Source organism: Lissotriton helveticus, chromosome 3_1 (genome assembly GCF_964261635.1).
Source record: "Lissotriton helveticus chromosome 3_1, aLisHel1.1, whole genome shotgun sequence".
Lineage (NCBI taxonomy): Eukaryota > Metazoa > Chordata > Amphibia > Caudata > Salamandridae > Lissotriton > Lissotriton helveticus.
Genome location: NC_136061.1, coordinates 735,975,406 through 735,996,869, shown reverse-complemented (window position 1 = coordinate 735,996,869; position 21,464 = coordinate 735,975,406). Strand labels below are relative to the sequence as shown.

General features: G+C 46.6%; 1 protein-coding gene across 3 annotated transcripts in view; it reads left to right on the top strand.

Annotated features, from left to right (window-relative positions):
- BMAL1 (basic helix-loop-helix ARNT like 1) overlaps positions 1-21,464 on the top strand; it is a 659,821-nt gene that overhangs the window by 578,525 nt on the left and 59,832 nt on the right. For all 3 annotated transcript variants that reach the window (XM_078680912.1, XM_078680911.1, XM_078680910.1), the window contains one exon: positions 813-906. In XM_078680912.1, the coding sequence (XP_078537038.1) occupies positions 813-906 (94 nt within the window). The remainder of the gene's footprint in view (positions 1-812; positions 907-21,464) is intronic.

Genomic DNA, 21,464 nt, shown 5'->3' with positions numbered 1-21,464 from the left:
TGTTGAAGGATACTGTATAATGTAATGACTAATAAAAACAGTTTTTTTAAATACACTCAGCAAGCAAAGCTAGTAGGGAACGTTTGATAAAAATGAAGACTATAGTAAGAACTACAGAATAGGGGAATGGGCAGAGCTTAGGTTCCTGCCTTCAATCACATTATGTATTTTTCGCCCAAATTCCCGTGGTCCTCAATGCCCCATAGAATAAAGTCTTGGTATTTTCATCTACGCCACTTCCATCCATTCCTCAGTCCATTCCTATCCGCCATCAGTGCCAGGCAGAGAAACAGTAGTGATCGCTTTACCATAGGTACTCCAGGTCATGAGTGTCTTGTGTTCATATTATTACTGCGTGTATAACTCGGACACCTGTTTCCCCACCCAGTATATGCCGGCAGGTTTGGTAAATGTAAGAACCTATCAGAGATGTTTGCTTTTCCCATCAATCATAGTCCTATTTCAGCTGTATCACAAATCGCTATTAAAGGTAGGCATGAAGGAAGTAGAGTAGAGTCGAAAGTCTGTAATATGGACATGTAATCGAAGCCTGTGTTGCAAAATGAGTTATGCTGTCGATGGCAGCCTCGGAGTTAACTAATATCTTTTCGTGGGGCGATATAAAAAGGTAAGTTATGATTCCTCTGATGAACTGATCTCAAATATTATACACTGATTACTCAGAGTACATGTCATTATGGCATTTAAATTCTGAAAATACTTTAGATTTCATATATTTGAATGTTGCGCTTAAGTAGAAAATATTGTTCTTTCTTTGTATTTGTGTTGACTGAATTATGGCTATGTTGCAGAATCCGAGGGTCTTCGCCTTCCAGTTGTGGCTCCAGTCCTTTGAATATTACAAGCACGCCACCTCCAGATCTGTCTTCCCCCGAGGGAAAGAAGGTACCGAGACCTGTTTTATATTATTAAATAAGGAAACTCGATAGTAAGTCTGATGATAAAAGCATATGAACTAAAACTATCATTTTATAACTCTGCTCGCAATGGTTGACTAATTCCTTCATTTAAAACACTAGAGTACTAATTGTGTAGGAGAACATTGCGTGTTCCTTTCACCATGCAGCATTCGTAAATTCCTTTTCTTTGAAACTATCGCAGCTTAACAGGTAGAACTTCCCAGTGTAAGTGAACGGAAATATATTGATGCCTCTCTTTCTCTCCGTCACAACAAAATATCGGTAGATTATTAAACCATATTACTAAAGATCCCCAAAGATATTTTTGGCGAAGAGAAATTACTGAGGAAGTTCATTGCGGATAGGCCGTGAATATGTGAGAACAAACCCATTCGAACCAAGAGAAAATATCACTGGGTACCAAGGTGAGTGTGGTTTAAAATTCTGCTGTTAATGTGTTTGTCATTTTCATTGTTTTGCTTTCTTAGCAAGATCAAGGTGTAGTCTTCAGAGGCTAGAGCCACGAGAGTTTACCTCATCCATCTTTATCCTTTTATTTCCTACCGCTTTGGCTGTACCTTAAGTCTCAACAGAAGTGCACGACTTTGGATCGTTTGTGTCTGCTAAGGTGGCAGTGCTAGGACTTTATTTCCTATTGCTGACTGAGGCACGTAAATGGAGCAATCCACACAGTACTTGGCCTGTTATGTCCCGATTACTCAATCCTGTAAAATGACTAATAAGTCTGACATCGACTATTGCTTCAATTCTTACAGACTCCCCTCTGTACCGACTATGCTCTCACCTCAACTCCTAAAATCTCTTCGTCTTTTAACCCCTTGTGTGCTTCGGATGGCCCCTGGCTGTCTGACGTCTAGACCAAAATGCCAAAAATCCAATCAGTAGAACAAATAAGATTCAATTTTGAAAGATGTAAGTGAACATAGCACCAAACAAGCACAATGCGCCAACTGTCGATATCTGGTCGTGCTAGATCAGGACAAAGTCACAAGTTCAGGCTGACCGCGATGGAACATAGGCAGGCTACAGGGACCCAGTTAGGCCAGCTGAACTAGAATACCTTAAATCCTGGTTACAAAAGTTTGAGTCCTGTGTCTCAGATGTGTCAAGGAGGTTGGAGGTGCACCACGCAGCCTCAGTTCCGAGGACCTGTGAGGCTGTGATGAGAGGTCCTGTCATAGGCGAGAAGCCATTGATGAGGGGGCTTGCAATGCAAAGTCCTGCGCCAAGGCTGCCTCGCGCACCGGCTGGTTCCAAAGAAGCTACGGGGCTTGCAATGTGGAGTACTATTTTGTCGTCAATGCTTCTTGAGTTTCGCAAGAAGCTGAAGAGCTGGCTTTTTATTTAAGCACCTTGGACCACATACACACATTGCCCTAACTTCTGGATTCCCTCTTGGGTTATTAGTGCGCTATACAAATCAACATAACATAATATGTTTAAATCGCTTCTTAAGAAGGTAGCAACAATCAGTGCTGCAGGCCCACTATTTGCATTTAATTTACAGGCCTCAAGTACTTGTAAGACCACTATGCTAGGGACTTAAAATTAAATTAAATATGGCAATTGGGTATAAGCTAATTCCACCAGGTTTTAAGGGGAGAGCACAAGCACATGTTAGCAGTGGTAAAGTGTGCAGAGTCCTAAGGGCCAGCAAAAACGAGAACAGCAAAAAATTGGAGCGGTGAAAGCAACACATTTGGTGGAAGACCACTCTAAGGCTGACAGTTCTAACTTTGACAGACACATGTCTAAGCAATGGTGTGCCACCTATCGTACACATAAGCAGTTTAGGATTATCTTAATATAAAAAGCTCCTAAAAGCAAACAGCTTGAAAGTCTGGATGTGGTGTAGGCATTACTCACAAAGCAGCCTTTTGGAGTGAGTACAGTATACCCCCTGAATGTAAATCACTAGAATTCCATTCCATTCCTCTCCATTGCTTACCTATACAAAGTAGCATTTGGTGAACCTTTCCTAGACTTCCTTGCTGAGACGAACTTAACGCCTCCGCACTTTTGCATTTTCGTGGCTTGAACATATTGCTTGAAAAGCCCAGCTTCTCTGAAGCTAAAGGCTTACTCTCTAGCTTCAAGTCACTGAATTTTCCATAGCTGGTCTCTGGACGTACCAAGACATCAGGTCACAGTCTTGATGCAAGATTTGCCTTCCCTAACATGATTTTAGTAATTGAGTTGTGTCCCATCACCTGCACTGACTATCTTAATTACATTTTACCTCTACTCGTCATCAGCACTAAAAATTACTCACCTTTAAGCCTAAACTATAAGTATAAGTATTAGCTCATGGAAGAAATCTAATTTGTATACTCTTTGCTCCCCATTATACTACCCCACTCCAGAATCCAGAATGCATTGACTCGCCAGTGACTCACTCCCATAAGCTGTGTGGTTTTTCTAGTTGATAATTTTTTTTGTTTTTTAAACAAGAAGAGGCCTTGAAACAGCCATTGAGATTCTGCCCCAGTTGCCAAGCCTTCCTCCTATGCACAAACAAAGCCATGATTTTAATGCATTCTCCTCCAGGTGAATCCATAGAAAGCAAAGTCATCGGGTAGGGGGAGAAAGGGGAGGGGGAGCAGGGGGAAGGAGGGGTGTTTAAACAACTTAAGTGAAAAATAAGCCATTTTCTTGGCAGCCTAAGGCTAACAGTTGGCTAAATTCCACTTATTTTCACTTTAAAAAAATGAGTCATTTATATACAAATGGTCATTCATTTAATAATAAGTGAATCAAAACACCTTTCACCGTTTGTTTTACAGAAAAGAAAGGAAAAACAGGGCAATATTAGCAGATAGGCTGCCATAGGTACAGACTGAAAAATGGACATAGTGCATTTAAAGAATCACCCGCTTCCAGTGTCCGATCATGCCCTCAAGTCACAGTTAGGCCAGTTCTTCTTTTTGGCTACTGGAAATGCCTTTCCAGTTGAAAAAGAGGGCATAGTGATCCTGTGACATCTGTATTGTCTGTCGATCAGATGATCAAGCATCTAAGAATTTCCATGTTCATCAGAAAATTCTAGTGGCGCAAGAAGAAGGTCAGGCTTCATGACCTACAGAAGAGAAACCTGGAATCTGTTTCAGGAAGTTCTGGAGGGCATGGAGAAGGGTCCCCTTCTACCAGAATACCTGCTATTCTCTCAAAAAACTCCCATTAGGGAGATTGACAAAAGGCATTAAGAAAGAAAAAGTATTGTTACCGGTTGACGTCTAGAACTGTCACGACATCCTTATCGTAGAGACAACCAGCACCAAGACACTATTCAAGACGAAGCCTTGAATTATGTGAAAGCATTGCTCCTAGTCAACATTGAAGTATTTGGTAATGTCAATAGTTCACTTTCCATCATTCTGTCTAGGTCAGTCAAACTCACCTAGACATTGACATTATCAATATCCAGTAGGTTGAAACTTTCTGAAGAGTCAAGAAGATGAAATGGAGGAGATTGCCAGAGACTTCAGATTCTGAATACTCCAGTGCATATTCTCTGACTTGTGAAGTCACTTCCTCAGTCCACCTTTCAGAAGCTCCTCCAAAGATCCAAGTTTTAGTGTTGTGGAGCGAAAAAAGACCTGTAGGACACATAGAAAGGTATCGGGTTTGTCTGATTTAATTAAAGTGATAATAATTGCTTTCATAAGAACGGTTGAAGGTAGCCTTGATTATATCCCTCATCCAACATGACAAGAAATGTGGGGCCAGGACACCTATGTATGGCTCATATAAGCCTATTATGAGGTGTTCCCACCAGAGGCGCAGCCACATGGCACATCTTTGACTGCTTTAAATGTACTCCTCTGAGTGCATAAGAGGTTCTCTGTCCGGGTCCTCCAGCCATACCAACATAAAACTGAGGAGTATAGCTGCTTATAGTGGTCGATTAATTGATTTAGAATGCCTGGGGTGTCACGCAGTTCGTGGTCATCTGAGGGTTTCATGGCAGAAGAATAAATCGTAGCTCATACAGGCATTAGCAGTCTGGCTAAGCTATTACAGAGTGCTCACCCTTTCGGTAGGAATTCTCCACAGCATAGTCATCTCGAAATGTGACTTGTCGGTCGGTCATTTCTCTAAATTAACCCAACATGGTGCGGAGATCCTTAAGTAACTCAGTTTTTCAACTCAAAGCTTGATACAGTTCAGGTGCTTGCTTAAGAAAGTCTTTGAATTTCTGCTTCCAGTAGGTCTAGGCTCCTATTCTATCATAGTCAGAACACACTCACATTGTCTGGGCCCCGCATCTGCCTATAGCCACCGAAATGACTGTTCCAAGCCTTAGGTTTCTGTTCTGGAATGTCAATGGCCTTGGGGACAAAATAAAAAGAGTAGTGCTGCAATATCCTTAGGGGAGAGGGGTTGGCCTAACGGCTAGGGCGCTCGACCTCGGACCTGGGGATCTGGGTTCGAGTCTCGGTAACGACACCAAAAAAAAAAAACTAGGATTCTGGGCAAATCACTTAATCTCCCCGTGCCTAAAATCAAAGTGTGTCTTCATGTAACGTAACTGGAAAATATGTAAAGCGCTCTGATACCTGATTTGATTCGGGTCTATTTCGCGCTATATAAAACTCTGCAAAAAAAAAAACAAGAAAAAAAAAACCATAATTCCTCAGATAGTTCTCCATGGAAATGCCTTCTGTGCACTGGACAGGTGGGGATATAAAATGATAGCCCATGCCAGTTGTAGCATTGGTTCTCGGGGTGGACATTCTGCTACGCAAATCCTTGCCATTTATGGTACAAAACACGTGGCCTAACACACTTTGGAGGTATGTCACGATCTCCGGATTGTGTTAGGGCAGAAGGTTTAACATCATATCAGTCTTCACCAGAAAGGAGACAAGCTTCCGGGGACCGGTTTCTGCCATTTCAGGCGTCGTCGGCCCGGCTTGCTTGAATCCTGATGGAGCAGTGAGCAAGGGACCATAAGCGTGGAAGGGTATACTCAGATGTGAGTCCCTTGCTCATTGCACCATCAGGATTCAAGCAAGCCGGGCCGACGACGCCTGAAATGGCAGAAACCGGTCCCCGGAAGCTTGTTTCCTTCCCAGTATAAGAATTGGCTTGGTAGTTTGGTTTGCCCTGTTCCCATCATGCACTGGGACAGGAACAGACTAATTTGCATATAGCCAAGTTCTGAGCTGGGATGGTGCAGTGAGCTAAAAAACGGTGATGGATCAAGCCCTGATCCTTGGACTGGGTAAGAGTGGTCTGCTTAATTCAGGCACTCTGTTCATCACCACCCCCTTTTCTGAATCATTTTGTCCACCATAAGCGTGGAAGGGTATACTCAGATGTGAGTCCCTTGCTCATTGCACCATCAGGATTCAAGCAAGCCGGGCCGACGACGCCTGAAATGGCAGAAACCGGTCCCCGGAAGCTTGTTTCCTTCCCAGTATAAGAATTGGCTTGGTAGTTTGGTTTGCCCTGTTCCCATCATGCACTGGGACAGGAACAGACTAATTTTCATATAGCCAAGTTCTGAGCTGGGATGGTGCAGTGAGCTAAAAAACGGTGATGGATCAAGCCCTGATCCTTGGACTGGGTAAGAGTGGTCTGCTTAATTCAGGCACTCTGTTCATCACCACCCCCTTTTCTGAATCATTTTGTCCACCATAAGCGTGGAAGGGTATACTCAGATGTGAGTCCCTTGCTCATTGCACCATCAGGATTCAAGCAAGCCGGGCCGACGACGCCTGAAATGGCAGAATACGGTCCCCGGAAGCTTGTTTCCTTCCCAGTATAAGAATTGGCTTGGTAGTTTGGTTTGCCCTGTTCCCATCATGCACTGGGACAGGAACAGACTAATTTGCATATAGCCAAGTTCTGAGCTGGGATGGTGCAGTGAGCTAAAAAACGGTGATGGATCAAGCCCTGATCCTTGGACTGGGTAAGAGTGGTCTGCTTAATTCAGGCACTCTGTTCATCACCACCCCCTTTTCTGAATCATTTTGTCCACCATAAGCGTGGAAGGGTATACTCAGATGTGAGTCCCTTGCTCATTGCACCATCAAGTTTCAAGCAAGCCGGGCCGACGACGCCTGAAATGGCAGAAACCGGTCCCCGGAAGCTTGTTTCCTTCCCAGTATAAGAATTGGCTTGGTAGTTTGGTTTGCCCTGTTCCCATCATGCACTGGGACAGGAACAGACTAATTTGCATATAGCCAAGTTCTGAGCTGGGATGGTGCAGTGAGCTAAAAAACGGTGATGGATCAAGCCCTGATCCTTGGACTGGGTAAGAGTGGTCTGCTTAATTCAGGCACTCTGTTCATCACCACCCCCTTTTCTGAATCATTTTGTCCACCATAAGCGTGGAAGGGTATACTCAGATGTGAGTCCCTTGCTCATTGCACCATCAGGATTCAAGCAAGCCGGGCCGACGACGCCTGAAATGGCAGAAACCGGTCCCCGGAAGCTTGTTTCCTTCCCAGTATAAGAATTGGCTTGGTAGTTTGGTTTGCCCTGTTCCCATCATGCACTGGGACAGGAACAGACTAATTTGCATATAGCCAAGTTCTGAGCTGGGATGGTGCAGTGAGCTAAAAAACGGTGATGGATCAAGCCCTGATCCTTGGACTGGGTAAGAGTGGTCTGCTTAATTCAGGCACTCTGTTCATCACCACCCCCTTTTCTGAATCATTTTGTCCACCATAAGCGTGGAAGGGTATACTCAGATGTGAGTCCCTTGCTCATTGCACCATCAGGATTCAAGCAAGCCGGGCCGACGACGCCTGAAATGGCAGAAACCGGTCCCCGGAAGCTTGTTTCCTTCCCAGTATAAGAATTGGCTTGGTAGTTTGGTTTGCCCTGTTCCCATCATGCACTGGGACAGGAACAGACTAATTTGCATATAGCCAAGTTCTGAGCTGGGATGGTGCAGTGAGCTAAAAAACGGTGATGGATCAAGCCCTGATCCTTGGACTGGGTAAGAGTGGTCTGCTTAATTCAGGCACTCTGTTCATCACCACCCCCTTTTCTGAATCACTTGGCACACGTATGGCATTTGATTCAGTTGAATGGCCCTTCCTGTTCAAAGTGCTTGCAAAAGTGGGCTTTGGTCCATGTTGTGTTGGGTCGGTATGGCTCCTCTACACTGACCCTCTAGCCCAGGTGACAGTTAACCGATGCACATCTAGTGTGTTTCGACTACTACGCAGCACTATGCCAGGTTGCCCATTATCCTTCATTATTTTTGCTTTGGTCCTACAGGCGCTGGCGACCTGGATCAGACGAGACGCCCCTAGTGCTTGGACAGATGAATAGGATGAAAAAATATCCCTTTACACGGATGACATTTTACTCTGTCTCCGACCCAGTTTTTACTCTCGACAGACTTATCTATAATCTTACACCCTATCATCTATATTCGGGCTACAAAATCAACTGGGATAAATCCCTGATTTACCATCTACTGGGGGCTGCGCCACGCTTGCCCCAAGACTGTACAGCCTAAGTTGTCACAGAGGGGTTTCGTTATCTGTGGATATTTGTCACCTCTAACCCAGCCAGATTTCTTGCTGACAATCTTGAGCCACCACTGACGCGCCTAAAGACGAACCTTGCTCCTGTCCCTTCTTGGCAGGGCAGCCTTATTTGAAATGATAATGTGGAGAAAGCTGGTTCTGTCGGGTAACAGAATTGATTCTTAGTATACTCAATAATAACCAATGCAAGAAAACAGTACTCAAATTTTTCAGTAATAATCAACAAAAAAGGAGAAAAAGACAAAGAACATGAAACAACGACACACCAAAATTGAATCAATCACAGTCTATATTTAGGGAAAAATCTATATATTCTTTTACATTTTATGGTCTCGAACTGACATTACACTGCTGTCAAAGTTCAAGAACATATACTTTGTTCCAACGGCGCAAGTGTTATGGTGCGAAAAAGTGCGAAAAAAAGTGCTTAATGTGAACAGGATATATGCAGTGCTATATGAATTGTTGAAAAAAAACTATTCTGAGGAAATCCATCCCTGGGTACATGAAGCTCCGAACCGCTTGGGTTTTAAATTTCCATTTCACTTGCGGCGGAGAGAGTAGGGTCAGGATTATCACAACCATGTCGATGTTTCGACCCCTAGGTGCGGGATTTATTAATAAGCACAGCGGGTCTTCCTCCTGTTCTGTCCAGAAGGAACAACTTGGGAATGCGTTGTCTGCGCACATAAAAAATGTCAGTCACCTCCAGTTGAGAGAGCAGTGAAAACATGGCTTTTCGCATCTTTATAATCTAAAAGTGCGGATGGAGATCTACGAAACTGCCAGGCAGGTATGCGCAAATGTGCCTATTTGTACTCTCTGCTGAATGCTTTATCCTTCAGTTCAGCGAAGTGTGCAGCACCATGTTTGAAGCACACATACGGTAACCTTAATCTGCAGGCTCATCAGCACCACTCGAATGTTTCTACAGTCACAAAGTCAATAGAACGATGCTAACTGAATGCAGAACTCAGCCCTGTAAGTCAACTCCACAACCACATTGATGCCGTGCCTAATGCCGGTTACTTTCCATTGGAGATGTTAGCTCTGCTCGAGACCCCGCTTCAGGAGTATATAACCTTGTGCTGAGTCATAAGATTTAAGTAAGAGTGTGCTTCATGAAAGGAGTCTGGGGTGTCCGCAGGACAACCTAGGCATGTTTCTGCAGCCATTCTCCAGCTGCATGTGCCTGCCTGTAGATCTCTGCTGGGTGAATGCCTGCACGGCGGCTTTAGACAGCTGTCCACCTTTCCCTAATGTAATGGCCTCAGAGGGGTTTCCAGCTGCCAGCTGGGCTGGCGAATGAACTACAATGGTGCACAGACCCAGCTAAAGGTGCAGTTTGGCGCAGACTAGGGAAGTGCACCCCATACATAATGCAGACCATGGAGTTCTCTGCTTTCTGCCATGGAGAAGTCAACCTATCGAGATTACAACCTTAATAAAGCTCACTATTCACCACAATGGACAGAGCTACACGACTGATCCTTGCTTCATATAGATCAACAGCCTCAATTGGCTTTCCTGGAAGAAGACTGTGGGTCTCATTTTTGAGGTTTTGCCATAAGGCAGAGCCGCAGGCCTTCCTTCTGCTCTACCTTACAGCAAAAGAAAAGGGCAGGAATGCGCCGTATCTACCAGATACGGCGCATTCCTGTCCTTTTCCCCTGTCCTTTTCCCCTGTGCCGGCACAGAATGGGCTGCCCCTTCAGGAGGATCTTCTGTTGCACCTGTCAACTCTCCGCCTGTTATTCTGGCAGCCTGGCGCCCCTCCACCAATACTGTATACGCCTGCCACTAGGGCAAGTTTGTGGCATGGTGTGCAGAGAAACAAATTGACATTCTTTCTTCTCCCTTTTCTCAGGTTCTCCTGTTTGTTCTTTCTCTTGCCCAGCAGGGCAATGCTCTGGGCACTGTTAAGGGATCCCTGCTATATCTGCTTTTTTGCAGCTGCCTCGCCTACCTTCCCTCTTTCAGTCCCCTATTGTGCATAGGTTCTTCAGAGGTTTGCTGCATATGTTTCCTCCTTCTATCTTCATTATTCCTCAGTGGGACATTAATCTGGTTCAGATGTTCCTGATATGCACTCCATTTGAGCCCTTGCACAATGGTCATCTCAGGCTCCTTACCATCAAGACCCGGTGGGTCAGTGAGCTTCAAGCCTGGTCATCCAAGCTTCCCTACCTGAAAATCTACAGAGACAAACTGCTTCATACGAGGGCTTCCTTTCTTACGAAAGTGGTCATTCGATTTCATGTAAAACAGTCCATTACTTTGCCTACTCTTTACGCTCTGCCTCATCCCTCCAATGAAAAGGAGCAGCTTCACCATCTGTACCCAAGAGGAGTATTGTCGTTTTGCTTTGACTGCACACAAGCGTTCCAGGTAGATGACCAACTTTTCGTGGGGTATATCTGAGCGAAGAAAGGACGGGCCATGCAGAAGTGGACAATCTTCCGATGGATCGTGCTCTTTATAAAGATCTGTGATGCATTGACTAAAAAGCAACCCCCCCTGTGGGTTTGCGTGCTCATTTCACCAGAGCTAAAGCTGCAACCACTGCAATAGCATGCAGAGTTCCGGTCCTGGATATATGCCAGGCAGCAACATGAACTTCCTTGCACACATTTATCAAGCACTACTGCATGGACAGGCAGGTACGTAGGGATCAGCACTTTTCTCTTTCGGTCCGGCAGGACTTCATTGTGCGAAATTGTTCCATAGACCCACTTCCGGGAGGTATTGCTTGGGTATCTATTCTAAGCTAAGGAATTTGTGGCTATAGTCTATCAGTTGAACAAATTACTTACCTTTGGTAACGCCTTCTCTGGTAGAGAATCTAACTGCAGATTCCTTACCGTCCCACCCATCCTCATAACTCTGCGAACTGATTTCGAAGGACAGGGCTTTCCCCTTTCAGGGCCCTAGTATGCCACACCAGTGTGCTTTGTGGTTCTGCGCTTCTGGTGTGGAAAGTCCTGAAAAGTAACTGACGTCAGGACGGTGGGTGGCATCTATATAAGCACAGTGCATGTCACTTCTGGCATGGACAACGCCACACGGAGCTGAATGATGCCACCTACAGGTGCGCAGGGGTACTGCTCAGTAAAAATTACCAGATCCAGGCTAAAGCCTGGGGATGATACTAAGATAAGGAATTTGAGGAGAAATAGAGTCCCTGTCAGGTAAGGTGCTGTAGGAAGCTGGCTCTGTATATACTATACCAAAGTAAGGTATAGTGTGCGCAGAGTGGATATGGCTGGAACAGCAGGGCATGTCCCAGGTGGTTCTGGCGGGCTCTCTGAAATCTAGAGCAAAGGAACTCAGTCGAAGATGCCAAGCAGATCACGAATGGCATCTCCATCTAGAGGTGATGCAAGGTCTCTTTTAGTTAGCAGTGGGGAGGGTCTTGGTTAGATTTATGTGCCACCAACGAGAGCGTGCAATTTCAGCAGTTCTGCACATTGGAGTTTCCAAGGCAGCTCTCGCTCTGAGATGCTTTTCCTCTCAAGTTGAACTTGGGCCTCCTGTACTTCTCTCTTCCCATACCACTCCTATCCAGAGTTCTCAAGAATATCAGGTACGACCGGGTCCAAGTCATCCTGGAAGCTCTAGACTGGGCGCAGAGTCCGGTATCTCAGGCTGTTGAGCATGGTCATCAGTCCTCCGATCAGGCTGCCCCTTCAGGAGGATCTTCTGTTGCACCTGTCAACTCTCCGCCTTCTTGCGTGGAGATTGAGCTGCAACAGTTAACAGCTTTCAACCTTCTGCCCAAAGTCTGCAATGTTATTCTGGCAACCTGGCGTCCCTCCACCAAAACTGTATACGCCTGCCACTGGGGCAAGTTTGTGGCATTGTGTGCAGAGAAACAAATTGACATTCTTTCTTCTCCCTTTTTTCAGGTTCTCCTGTTTGTTCTTTCTCTTGCCCAGCAGGGCAATGCTCTGGGCACTGTTAAGGGATCCCTGCTATATCTGCTTTTTTTGCAGCTGCCTCACCTACCTTCCCTCTTTCAGTCCCCTATTGTGCATAGGTTCTTCAGAGGTTTGCTGCATATGTTTCCTCCTTCTCTCTTCATTATTCCTCAGTGGGACATTAATCTGGTTCAGATGTTCCTGATGTGCACTCCATTTGAGCCCTTGCACAACGGTCATCTCAGGCTCCTTACCATCAAGACAGCTGTCTTGGTGGAATAACATTTGCCCGGTGGGTCAGTGAGCTTCATGCCTGGTCATCCAAGCCTCCCTACCTGATAATCTACAGAGACAAACTGCTTCATACGAGGGCTTCCTTTCTTACGACAGTGGTCATTACATTTAATGTAAAACAGTCCATTACTTTGCCTACTCTTTACGCTCCGCCTCATCCCTCCAATGAAAAGGAGCAGCTTCACCATCTGTACCCAAGAGGAGTATTGTCGTTCTGCCTTGACTACACACAAGAGTTCCAGGTAGATGACCAACTTTTCGTGGGGTATATCTGAGCGAAGAAAGGACAGGCCATGCAGAAGTAGACCATCTTCCGATGGATCGTGCTCTGTATAAAGATCTGTGATGCGTTGGCTAAAAAGCAACCCCCATGTGGGTTTGCGTGCTCATTTCAACAGAGCTAAAGCTGCAACCACTGCACTAGCATGCAGAGTTCCGGTCCTGGATATATGCCTGGCAGCAACATGAACTTCCTTGCACACATTTATCAAGGAGCTACTGCCTGGACAGGCAGGTCCGTAGGGATCAGCACTTTTCTCTTTCGGTCCGGCAGGACTTCAATGTGTGAAATTGTTTCATAGACCCACTTCCGGGAAGGTATTGCTTGGGTATCTATTCTCAGGTAAGGAATTTGCGGCTATAGTCTATCAGATGAACAAGTTACTTACCTTTGGTAACGCCTTTTCTGGTAGAGAATCTAGCCGCAGATTCCTTACCGTCCCACACATCCTCATAGCTCTGCGAACTGATTTCTAAGGACAGGGCTTTCCCCTTTGAGGGCCCTAGTATGCCACACCAGTGGTCAGTGTGCTTTGTGGTTCCCGACTTCTGGTGTGGAAAGTCCTGAAAAGTAACTGACATCAGTCCGGTGGGTGGCATCTATATAAGCGCAGTGCATGTCACTTCTGGCGTGGACAACGCCACACGGAACTGAATGATGCCACCTACCGGTGCACAGGGGTCCAGCTCAATAAAAATTTCCAGATCCAGGCTAAAGCCTGGGGATGATACTAAGATAAGGAATTTGAGGAGAAATAGAGTCTCTATCAGGTAAGGTGCTGTAGAAAGCTGGCTCTGTATATACTATACCAAAGTAAGGCATAGTGTGCACAGAGTCCTGTAGATCCCCAGAGGTTTACAGAGGCTACAGTAGATAATACTAATGCTCTCTATTGTGGTAGTGTGGGCGAGCAGTTAGGCTTATCACAGGGCAGGGCTATGCATTTGTTGTACACACACAGGCAATAAATAATTACACACACTTAGTAACTAAATCCAAGACCAATGGTTTGTAAAAATATTACTTTTTGTATATTTATTTGATAGAACCAAAGATACTTTGTTGCGGTAAATCATGTTTTACAATATTACTGTCTTTCAATGTAAAAAGTGGGCACTTTGTACATTTTTCAATCAATACACTGTTATGCTATGGGAGGAAACACAATCAGCAATATGCAGGGAAGTAAACGATTTATGATATTGAGCTTGTGGATGAAGACTCAGCACCAGACAAGTTTCAGGTAAGTGACAAAACTGCACCACCAGCGGCACTCTTGAACTACCATACTGTTTCGTACCAGTTATATCTGGAATGAGGTGGAAATTCTTCCATGTACAGTAAAAGTCAGTAGTTATCAAAAAGGAGGGAGAGGGAGGCTATTGCTAGGTTCTGCCTCCTGAACTGTAAAGTGTAACACTTGAATCCATGTGATGGATCGTGTGAACCTAGCCAAGGGAACAGGATTAATCAGGACAGCCCAAATTCAGGGTGTACCGTCTAGGAAAAGAAAATTATTTTCTTGAGTCCCCTCACTCACCCAAGGTTGCCCTTAGGTGACATGCTTCATCATTGGGGCCATCCCAAGCATCTACTGCTTGGGGCGTGCTACAACTTGCAAGGGATACGTAGGTGCACTTTTTTGCGAAACTATGTGTAGTGCAGTGTGTGGTGGAGTGGTGATTGGTAATAATTAAAAATACCTAGCTAGTAAGCCAACATTTTATTCCTGCCTCTAGTTGGGATGGTAAAAAGGGGTGGATAAAGGAAAAATAACTGTTATGTGGCCACAGTCCCTAATATCCTGTCGACATGTTTCAAGGTGTGCCATACACCTTTTCTTCAGGACAGCATGAGGGCCAGCCCCATGTATGCCACTCCTGTGATTCAGCCTAAATAATAAGGAAATATTAGGTAGACACATCTAGTGTGTGTATCTAGTAAATATACATACGGTTAACGCTGTACCCGTAGTATCTGCATAATGGGAAAAAAATAGATTTGTAGGTTAGTACACAGTGCCTGCCCATATTGGGCCAGCCATATAAATAGGCATTCGTTCATTGTTGTGCTTTGTGCCTGTAAGGTGTAAAAACAAAGACTGTGGTGCATGACACAGTGCTCCTAAAACAAATGAACTATCAACATTAGTGGGTGGTACTCCATCTGTTCTTAGTGATCCTGTTCAAAAGGATTAAAACGTATAAACAAAACATACACTTGTTTTAAAACTGCTCGCTCGCAATAAACATACGTAACATGCAACATTAAGTATTGTCCCCGGTCATTTGGGAAAAGAACGTACATTTTAGTTAGCAGTAATATGCCTTATAGTCCGCCTGGGTGGAGGGGCCTGTAGACTCTGTGGGTTAAAAAACACAGTGGGCCAGATGTATAATTTGTTACAATATTAAAACGAAGATTTTGGAAAAAGCTCTTGAGAAAGTGTCAGCATTGTTCTGTTTAGAAACAGCTCTCAATCGTTGCGCCTGTCTGAGAAAATGAGTATATAGTGGGTCCATTGAGATATGGTTGGTCTTAGGGCTTTTATTATCGTAATTTATGTTAGTAAATGCAACTGTTTGTATATTTCTTTTGCCGAAAGGTGCCCTGCTTATAACCATTGCACTTATTATAAAAACGATATTTGTGTAACGTCTGTTTTCTCCTGAGGAATGCGCAAAAACATATAGCTCCTGTTGGAGAAAAAGGTTGCCGATATTAATGAAAACATTCTTATCTCTGGTTTTTTGGCTGCGATTCGGTGTGTCAATGCTCCAATCGTAATTAACGCTGTGTTTAAAATCTCAATTTCTACTGCTGAAGGGATTTAAATTTTGGGCGAAAAGGTTAGTAGCTCTTACTTGTCTCGGCAGCCCTCCGGCAATTCTACCTGTTGTCTCCCAGGCTCGACCGCATCTTAGCGTGTCTAAGCCGGGGACCATTTTAAGTATTGCTAATCGCCTGTTCACCTTGCAAGTGTTTCATAAAAGCTATAGCGCGTCTTATAATTAAATCGTGGCATGTCATAGGGGCCATCAATTCTTGTATTTCAGCAATTTACCTTCGTTCGTCTGTTTGTCCCCAGTTTACTACACTTTATTGTATATGATAACAGCTTGAATTAGATATCTTGGGTATTTATTATTTATATCCGATGGTGGGGATCGATATGTTCGATCCCCACCAAAGGATATAAATAATAAATACCCAAGATATCTAATTCAAGCTGTTATCGTATACAATAAAGTGTATTCTTATAATTCAAACGTGGCATGTCGTGGGGCCATCAATTCTTGTATTTCAGCATTTTACCTTCGTTCGTCTGTTTGTCCCCAGTTTACCACACTTTATTGTATATGATAACAGCTTGAATTAGATATCTTGGGTATTTATTATTTATATCCGATGATGGGGATCGATATGTTCGAACTCCAGCGGAGCCAATGCTTTTACCACTGTGTTTGCATGAGGAGTGACTGATTTGATTATTTTCCAGATGGATGTCATTCCACTTGTTCACGAAGCACTCCTGTCTATAAATGTAAATGTAAATGTTGGAATTTGTAAAGCGCACAGCTACCTCCACCGGAGGTGTCCCGGCGCTGTCCGTATACCGCTTAGGAACCCTTCCTGGCTTTCCTGGGAAATGTCCACTCCTGGGCACCCCCTAGGTGCAGCCAGGCATCCCAGCGCTTTTGGGGCCGTTGTGGAGACTAAGCAAGCTATTGCCCAGAGTTGCAGCGTGGGACCCATGATCAGAACAGGCACTGAGGCGAGAATATCCAGTCAGGGGAATTAATGAGCCAGAGACCCGCCGAGGCGGGAATCGAACCCTGGTCCCTGGCCAGAGCTCTGCATCAAGGTCTGCCTGCTCTAACCATTGAGCCACACTTCTCCACTGTCTGAACAGCTAGGTCTGATGAGAAGAGTAGTTTGCCTGCTCAGTCCTGCAGGACTATTTGGTTTGAGCCAGTTCAAAGAGCCTCCAACTGAGAGGTACTGCTTTGGTCTCTATTCAAAAGGTGAAGAATCCTTGATTAGAAGTATCTACCGGAAGAACAAGTCACTTTCTTTCAGTACAACTCTTTGTGGTAGACACTCTATCTAACCGTAATTTGCTCACCGATGCTACCCCTTCTGTGAACTGCACCCTGTAACACCTAAAAAGGACCCAAGTCTAGAGACCTGCACACTGGTTCACACCAATCTCTTGCTGAATATGATGGCTTAGTGGACTCGTGCACCAGCTCCTGAAATCTGTATTTGACCTCATCGACAGGTTTGAAACCGAATTCTTCCGAGGCTATTAAATGAGCACTAGATACTTAGACATTCTTTATCATTTTATAACCGTAGCAGTGTTTAGGTTTAAGTGTATAACCTGTCCCTCTGCGAGGCGGAACCCAAGTTCACCCGGCACGGACACCGAAATGGCAGTGCACCCCCGGGCTGGTACCGTACCCTCCCCGCGAAAGTTCCCTGGCGCCGGCTGGGCCCTCCCGCGCCCGAGTCCCCGGTCCCGACCGGGGTCCGGGCGACCGAGGAGGCGCCCTTCCCGCGCGGCAGGGTGGCCCGGAAGAGAAGGGGCCGAGGGCCTGCGAGGGGACCCCGGCTCCTCTCGGTGGGAGGCGTGCGGGATGGGCTCTTCCTTTCCGGCGCCTCCGACCCGGGCAAAGGGTGGGGTGGGCCGATGGCCAGCCCGCGGGCACGGCTCATCGACGATTCCCATCACCTCGTCGGCGAAGAAAAATTCCTCGTCGACGAAAGCCACTAAGAAATCTTCGTCGTCGATTAAGATTCCGTCGACCAAGACCTCGTCGACGAAGACTCCGTCGACCAAAGCCCCGTCGACGATGGCTCCGTCTACGGAGGTTCTGCCTACGTTGACGACTCCGTCGACGACTGTACCGTCGACGACTTCGTCTACGATGGATCGCCTGTCGAGGGTAACTCTGACTGCGACTCCGTCGACGATGGATTCTTCCAAATTGTCTTCGTCGACAGCCAAATCAGCACCGTTGACAATAGCGTCGACGGCACCGTCGACGGTGGCACCGGCTTCCTTTGCCTCGTTGCCTTTAGTGCCTTTGAAGACTTCAGGATCCTCTGGCACTGCTGATCTTTCCCAACGTCGCAGTAAGGCTCTGTGCCACCAGTTATCTGCTCCAGAGCTGCAACCACCTTCTCCAATGTTTGGCACTACCTCTGAGCATGACACTGATTCTGAGAATGAAGGTGACACGTTTGGGGCAGCCCATAGTCCCTCTGATTTGATCATCAAATGTCAGGAGTCTGACACTGACGAAGATGGCGGAGACCTAGAGTCTCAACCTGAGGAACAGTTTGTCCAAGTCCCTATGGCTACGTTACCATTGTCCTTGATCTCCAATCTCCATCATATGCTGGAAGATTACAACCGTCGTTTCCCAGCAGCGCCGCAAGGTACTCCTGTGCAATCTCCTGCTGCCGCTGCACTGCCCCCACCGACTCTTCCACCGACTTTGCCGCCCACAACTTCGCCCCAGGTTCAGACGTCCATCAGAATTCATACGACTGTTTATCCGCAGGATGCGGATGATGAGGTGGTTCCAGAACGAGAGGACGGAGAGGTCCCTGAGGATTCGGACGAGGATGCAGGCGAACACGGTATGGGGGAGTGGGACGTTTACCTAAGGCATACGCCCTCTCCTCAGCCAGGAGACTCTGGTGATTCACCTCCAGTAGATATCGCCAGTTTCCATCTACTAATGGATAAGGCGGCTCAGCGTTTCAAATTACCTAGAACGCAACGTGAGGAGGACTGTTTCCTCTACGATTTTAAAAATAAGCCTTACAAACAAGTCCACACGATTCCAATAATCGATTTTATTAGGAACGAAGGAATTAAACTCATGCAGGCTCCAAACACGTTACCTGCTCAAGTACCGCGCCTTGAGAAGAAATACAAGTCCCCAACCGGTTCTCCGGCATGCTTGATCGCTCACCCTAAGCCGGACTCAGTAGTAACTCAAGCTGCACAGCGTAGAGCCCGGAACCCAGCGTCTCCAATCACCGCGCCTCCCGATAGAGAGGGTCAGCGCCTAGACGCTATTGGCCGCAAGTTTTCTACCATGGCTTCCACTTCTGTTCGGGCAGCCAATGCCTTAGCCATTTTGGGACGCTATGACCGGCAGACGTGGTCGGACATATCTGCATTTGTAGATCTAATACCTGAGGCTTCCAAGGTGGACGCTCAGCAGATTCTTCAGGATGGGAAGAGAGCATCGGAAGAAATGATCGACTGTGCAGTCGATATTGCTGGTACAGGTTTCCGTCTGCTTGCAAGTGCAGCTGCTCTCTGACGCCAGGGTTGGTTAAAATCCACCTCCTTCCGGCAGGAAGTCCAATCCAAGATCCTTGATATGCCGTATGATGGTGAATCGCTATTCGGGTCTCACATTGATGACGCTCTGGAGTCCACTAAGAAGGACACCGATACGGCAAAGTCATAGGGCACGTTGCAATTCCGGAAGCAGCCCTTTCGAGGTGCGCGCGGACGCGGCACTTCTTCCACTTTTCGAGGAGTACCGCTCCTACAATCAGGGCAACCAGCGTTACGCATCCAATCAGCAGCAGTCCAATCGTCAGCAGTCCTCCAAATCCTATAGGGGAAAGTCCTCCTATCGTGGATCCACTCCTAAGCGCCAATGACTTTTGTCATCCCCAAAGTGTTGGAGGTCGAATCTCTCTGTTTTATTCTCAGTGGTCCTCCATCACCTCGGACCGCTGGGTTTTAGACATTGTACGAAGGGGTCCTACCTTAGAGTTCGTCGAGATTCCTCCTCGTACTCCACCATCTGGCCCGCCTCCTCCACACCTCAAGGAGCTTTACCATCAAGTCTGTCTTCTTGTCCAAAAAGGTGCAGTCGAAGTGGTCCCGGTGCATCAAAGAGGAGAGGGGTTTTACTCTCTATACTCAAGAAGACCGGAGATTGGCGACCCATTCTGGATTTGAGGGCTCTCAACCAATTCCTCAAGAGCCAATCTTTCCGCAAGCTGACATTACTGGAAATCCAGCGTCTTCTATCCAGCGGGGATTTCATGACCACCATAGACCTTCAAGACACGTACTTTCATGTCCCGATTATCCAACAGCATCGCCAGTACCTGCGTTTCAAGGTGGGGCAAACGCATTATCAGTTCAAGGTCTTGCCCTTCGGACTTCGATCAGCCCCTCATGTGTTCACGAAGGTACTGGCTCCTGTGGTTGCTCACCTGTGTCTCCAAGGCGTTCAAATCTTCCATACATGGACGATTGCCTCCTCAAATCTCAATCCCACCATCAACTATGTCAGGACACTTGTCTTTGTCAGCAGGTGTTTCAGTCCCTGGGGTTGGCCATCAACGTCGAAAAATCACAGTTTGCGCCATTGCAAACCAGAAACTTCTTGGGAGCTATCCTAGACACGAGACTATCAAAAGCGTTCGTCTCGCACGTGCGGCAACAGAAGATCCTTCGTCTGGTCTCCCTCATTCGAATAAGACAGTCCGTTTCTGTTCGGACGTTAAAGTCGTTTTTGGGGATGGCATCATCTTGTATCGCACTGATCCCAAATTGCAGATTGCGAACCCGTCTCATTCAAGAGGAACTGGACGTACAGTGGCGTCAGGTCTCCGGGTCCTTCAACGACCTAGTTGCTGTCACAGCCCGCATGAGAAAGAGTTTGCATTGGTGGGCGCAGCCAACCAACCTGGAGACGGGGACGTCGTTCCTCATTTACCCACCAGATCTCACGCTCACGACGGACGCCTCTCAGGAGGGCTGGGGCGCTCATCTCCAAGGCCTATCCATCAAAGGCAAGTGGACTCCGCCCCAACGCACGTGGCATATCAACAGGCTAGAGTTGATGGCGATCTTCCTAGCGCTCAAGTCATTCCTACCAGTAGTTCACGGGGAGTCAGTGCTTATCCAAACGGACAATACCACCAGCATGCACTACGGGGAGGAACCAAGTCTCCACACCTGTCTCGCTTGGCCCAGTCAATCTGGGATTGGGCTCTCCGTCATCAGATCACCTTGACGGCTGTCCATCTGCCGGGCGTGTCCAACATCCTGGCGGACTCTCTAAGCAGGTCCACATCATCGACACACGAATGGGAACTGCACCAGCCGACTCTGGATCTTGTGTTCCACCGATGGGGTCGCCCAGCTCTAGACCTCTTTGCAACGCCAGAGAATCAAAAATGCCCGTCCTACGCAAGTTGGCATCCCCACCCCGGTTCGTGCGGGAATGCCCTTTTGATCGATTGGTGCGTTCTATTCGCTTACGCTTTTCCGCCGATTCCGTTAGTACCGCGGGTGCTGTGGAAGATGCGGAGGCAGCCCTGCCACATCCTATTGATCGCCCCTCAATGGCCCAGACAGGCATGGTTTTCGGAATTGCTTCTGCTGTCCCAGTGCGAGCCCATTCCTCTGCGCCTCGTCCAGACCTCCTAACGATTGACAGGGGCCAAGTGTGCCATCCGGATCCCTCCACGCTAC